Raw genomic sequence first — 4769 nt, 5'->3', positions numbered from 1 at the left:
AGTTGGTCGATTTTATTAAAAAATAAAATAACCGACCAAAGTTGGTCGATTTTTTAAAATGACCGGCCGAATTTTTTAATATTAATTTTTATTTATTTTAATTAAAAAACCGACCAAAGTTAGTCGGTTCTTGAAAAATAAATTCCGCGGGACTCAAAAATAGTTTCCCGCATTTTTGCGCCAAAGAAAACTGACCAAAGTTGGTCGATTTCGTAAAAAAAAAAATTAAAAAAAAATATTTTAAAAAACCGACCAATATTGGTCGGTTTTTTGCGGCCAAAGCTGGCCGGTCGACCTTAATCGGTTTTTGCCGAATTTCTAATAGTGTTAATTGTCAGAAGTTAGTTGGTGAGTTGAGCTAATTGGTTGTTACAATGGCTATAAATACAAAATACATTGTAAAGGATAGATATGTTGAATTCAATAAAACTCTTTTCTCTTCTTAGTCTCCGTTATTCTTTTAGTGCATTGAAGTGTATTGTTTAGAGATTATTCTCTCCCTAATTTCTTAGATTCAGTTCCAATTTTAGTTCTCCATTATTCTGTACGCAACATCATGCTAGTCAAAAAGTAAATATCTAGTGCCACAAAATATGGAATTTGCAAGTTGTGTAGAGCACAATACCTTTATCTAAAGATAGAATCACAAAATAATGAATAAAATAGTATTCCAAGCAAAGAATAATCATGAAAAATGTTGGTACGGAGATCATGAAAAGGGCCAATATGGTAGGAGGAGAAAAGCATATAAAAAAGTTGGAGTACACCCGTGTCCAGTTGAAAGTATATGGATTCTCTTTGAACTATTGTTTATGTTATTTTAATTTAATGTCCTTTGCTTCGTACTTAATTTACAAAATAAGCACTACAATTAATATTTATTTTTTATGTTCATTTCGGTTCGCTCTTAATTTACAAATAAACTACTGCTTGATCAATCTTAGGAAGTAGGAACTCGCGACTGGACCCTTGACCTTTACGAAACAATTTTCCGTACACTGTTTTAATTTATTTTAAAATTTTCTCGTACCCTTTTAAAATTCTTTTGCATGTGATGGCCAACATGACTATTAATTATGTGATGCCTTTAAAACTTCTTCTGCATAAACTGAAGTTGTTCAACTTAGAAAATCACAGTGATCTGAAAATGGAAAAGTTGATTTACATGGAAATATAACCGAAAACTTGGAAGAGAACAAAAATTAAAAGAAAGTTAGTTGTATGCACAATAAATAAAACAGTTGTTTGCATGCCTAATAGCCAGATAATATGTAAAACAAAGTAAAATATTTTTAAAAGAAATGATGTGATAATATATAGTGGCGTAAAATAAGTTCTAGAATGCTACCTTTGATATACATAATGCATTTTCAAATGCTTCAAAAATAAACTACGTATTATTAATTATGTAAATACCTTTATTACATAATTTATGGTGCAATCTTCGACAAGCTTAATAAACTTTCAAAATAGAATATATATATATATATATATATATATATATATATATATATATATATATATATATATATATGTTTAGTTTTTGGAGAAAGTATTTACTAGATTATGTAAAAAAAAAATGCATTAGGATCATCTCATTCTCTACCTAATCAAAGAAAGAAAAATCCAAGTATAAAGGATTTTTATAAACTTTTATTTGCGTACAATAAACTCAATGTAGTCTAAGTCCTTCTCTGAATTTCACGTACGCCCAGGGGGCCGTGCTTTATTTTTACATGTATATTTCTGTAATAACACCTCAAACCAAGGTCAACTAATTATATCCTCTATTCTGTCACGTTAAATTTGTCCCTTCCAAGTTCTTCAGAGTCCTTTTCTTGTACAAACTCCAACATACTCTCACACACTTAACAAAAAATACTCTTCTTAATCTCCTTTCTCCCAAATCTTCCTCTTCTTGCAACAAAAAACTATGGTTCCAAATTCTTCTCCTTTCTTCCTATCACTCACCCTTGTCCTCTTTCTCCTCTCCACAAAATCATCATCAGCTCAATCAACTCTTGACCCAAACCAACTCAAAGCTCTCAGATCACTAAGTGTTCCAACAGGTAAAGACCCCTGTTCTCCACTTCGCAAAACCACCATTTGTGACTCTTCAACTCCTTTTCACAACCTTATTTCTCTCAAGCTTATAAACTGTTCAAATGATGTGGTATTATCCCAAACAGCTCTAAAATCTCTCTCAACTCTCACTGACTTACAGTTCATCAACTGTCCTGTTTCTCCTATTCATTTCCCCTCTGAACTTTCCTCTAATATCAACTCCTTCACTTGCATCAACTCCCTCAAAAAACTCACTAGTGTTTGGCTTATTCGTTTACATAATGCAGTAAATTTAACTGTGTCAAATGTTCCAGTTTCTGCTAGCGGCCCATCTATAATCTTGAACAGCATCAAGAGTTTGCATACCGTGACAATATCTCATGCAAATCTTACAGGGGTTCTTCCTACAAAATGGCATTTGAATCTTACTTATGTAGATTTATCTGAGAATAAGCTTGAAGGAAGAATACCAAGTTCTTTAACTATGCTTGAAAATCTTGCACATTTAAATCTTTCTTCAAATTCTCTCAATGGTACTCTACCAACTGCATTTGGCAACTTACTTTCTCTGAAAAATGTGTCATTAGCTTCAAATTCTTTATCTGGAAATATTCCAAAATCATTTGCTGCTATTCCTGGATTAGTTCATCTTGATCTTGGATCTAACCGATTAAATGGAACTATTCCAAAGTTCATTTCAGATATGAAGGGATTGAAATACTTGAATCTTGAGAGGAATAATTTTCATGGGATTTTGCCATTCAATGCTAGTTTCATCAAGAAATTGGCTGTGTTTAAGGTGGGAGAAAATTCTAATCTTTGCTACAATCATTCCACAATGTCTACCAAATTGAAACTTGGCATTGCTCCTTGTGATAAACATGGATTGCCACTGTCTCCACCACCTCCTAAGGAAGATTTCAGTGATGATAGTGAAGATAAAGAGGATGAAAGTCCACCACCTAAACATGAACATGGACCTAGCAGGGTTGTTCTTGGTGTTGCCATTGGACTTTCTTCCATTGTATTTTTGATTATTTTCTTGGTTCTACTATCCAAATGCTGTAAATGATGAGTGTAAATAAGGAAAAAATCTTGGTCCAGTTAGGTTAGACAAATTTCCTTATAGAATTTGAAGATTTGTTCATTAACTGTATACTAGTAGAATGTAAGAGTGGTTATTACTCAATTTGTGTGCGATTCTAATAGCAGTACTTTTGCTGAAAGAGGATGCTTCATTTCAGCTGTCTCCTAGGCTATAGTGATTATGAGAGAGAGAAAAGTGGCCTATTATCTTAATTCTTTTGTTATTTATGTATCATCTTTAATAAGGGAATGTTTGATTCTTAACTTCCTTTAATTCATTCCTTTTTGGCGTTCAATTGGATATAATTTGGATTTAGACAATGATTATGTGGCTTTAACTCCTAATCGAATAACTAATTACATGCACCTGTTTTACTATGGCATTGCTTCTAGTAAATTTTTATTTCTCCATAGCTGAATGCTCCGAAAGTACGGTTACATCTGAATCCAAATTAGAGCAGCTGATTGGTTGGTTATGTATTATGATTGGACTTTTACAATGGCATGTTTGGCCAAGCTTTTTTTTGTTGGCTAAAAAGTTTTGGGCCAAAATTGCTTTTGATCAAAAATTGAGGTGTTTGGCCCAACTTTTAGAAGAAAAAAAAAATGCTTTTGAGGAGAAGCAGAAGCATTTTTTGAGAAGCAGAAAAATGTAGCTTCTCTCCAAAAGTACTTTTCTAAGAAACACTTTTGAGAAAAATACACTAAGAAGTAGTTTTCAAAAGTTTGGCCAAACAATAATTACTGCCCAAAAGTATTTTTCAAATTAATTAGCCAAACACAAACCGATTCTCGCCAAAAGTACTTTTTTGAAAAGCGCTTTCCAAAAAAAAACAATTCTCAAAATAAGCAAATTTTAGAAACTTGGCCAAACAGACTATTAATTAGTCCCTTTCGCCTGGCGGTCACACTATTGGGATTGCTTATATTTTCACTGTTGATTTTGTAAAGCTTTAGGAGTAGTTTGATAAGGTGTATAAGAATAGTATTGAATAATGTGTATTAGTAATGAAGAGATTGGTAATATATGGGTTAATAATGCAAGCATTAGTTATGAAGAGATTATTTGTTATTCATTGTTTGGTGTGGTGTATTAAAAATTAAAATATATTGCATAATTTTTAAGAAAATTAGTTGTTTACAAAAATGCCATCCATACTCTTTAGCCTTAAGGGACTTTAAGGATAATTTTGTCTTTAACCATGCTAATGTATGCATTAATAGCCTTGATATTGCTAATACCATAGGTTGCTATGTATTAGTTATACATAAGCTAATACCAAATAGGTTGTATAACTAATACTTGCAATAGTAATATATAGGTTGATAAAGTGAACCAAACAAGAAAATAATAATACCAAAAGTTAATACATGCATTATTTTCTCTAATGCTTCCTACCAAACGAGTCCTTAAGCTTGTAGTCCAAGTTGCAAGGTACGTGTCTAGTAACAGTTTGTTTGGATGGTTGTTACATATCGTTTTATAATGTATCATATTGTATTGTACTGTACTGTATTGTTTGATGAATACAATGTTTGGATGGATTGTGTCATTTTGCCGTCGTTTCATGGTATCATGCACCAGTAATATGATGAATAAACTTACAATATTATAAAGA

General features: G+C 32.0%; 1 protein-coding gene across 1 annotated transcript; it reads left to right on the top strand.

Moving 5' to 3' along the window:
* The first annotated feature begins 1824 nt into the window (after positions 1 to 1824).
* Positions 1825 to 3392, top strand: LOC107828495 (receptor-like protein 51). Its single transcript, XM_016655813.2, has one exon. It carries the CDS (start codon positions 1934 to 1936, stop codon positions 3134 to 3136), a length of 1203 nt encoding a protein of 400 aa, XP_016511299.1. The 5' UTR covers positions 1825 to 1933; the 3' UTR covers positions 3137 to 3392.
* The last annotated feature ends 1377 nt before the right edge of the window (positions 3393 to 4769 follow it).

Source organism: Nicotiana tabacum, chromosome 17, assembly GCF_000715075.1.
Source record: "Nicotiana tabacum cultivar K326 chromosome 17, ASM71507v2, whole genome shotgun sequence".
In the NCBI taxonomy this organism is placed as follows: domain Eukaryota; kingdom Viridiplantae; phylum Streptophyta; class Magnoliopsida; order Solanales; family Solanaceae; genus Nicotiana; species Nicotiana tabacum.
The sequence above is the reverse complement of the archived record's forward strand: the minus strand, read 5'-3'. Positions and strand labels throughout refer to the sequence as shown.

Excerpts from the sequence above, each read along its gene's own strand:
- LOC107828495 (XM_016655813.2), top strand. The coding sequence starts at position 1,934 with ATGGTTCCAAATTCTTCTCCTTTCTTCCTATCACTCACCCTTGTCCTC.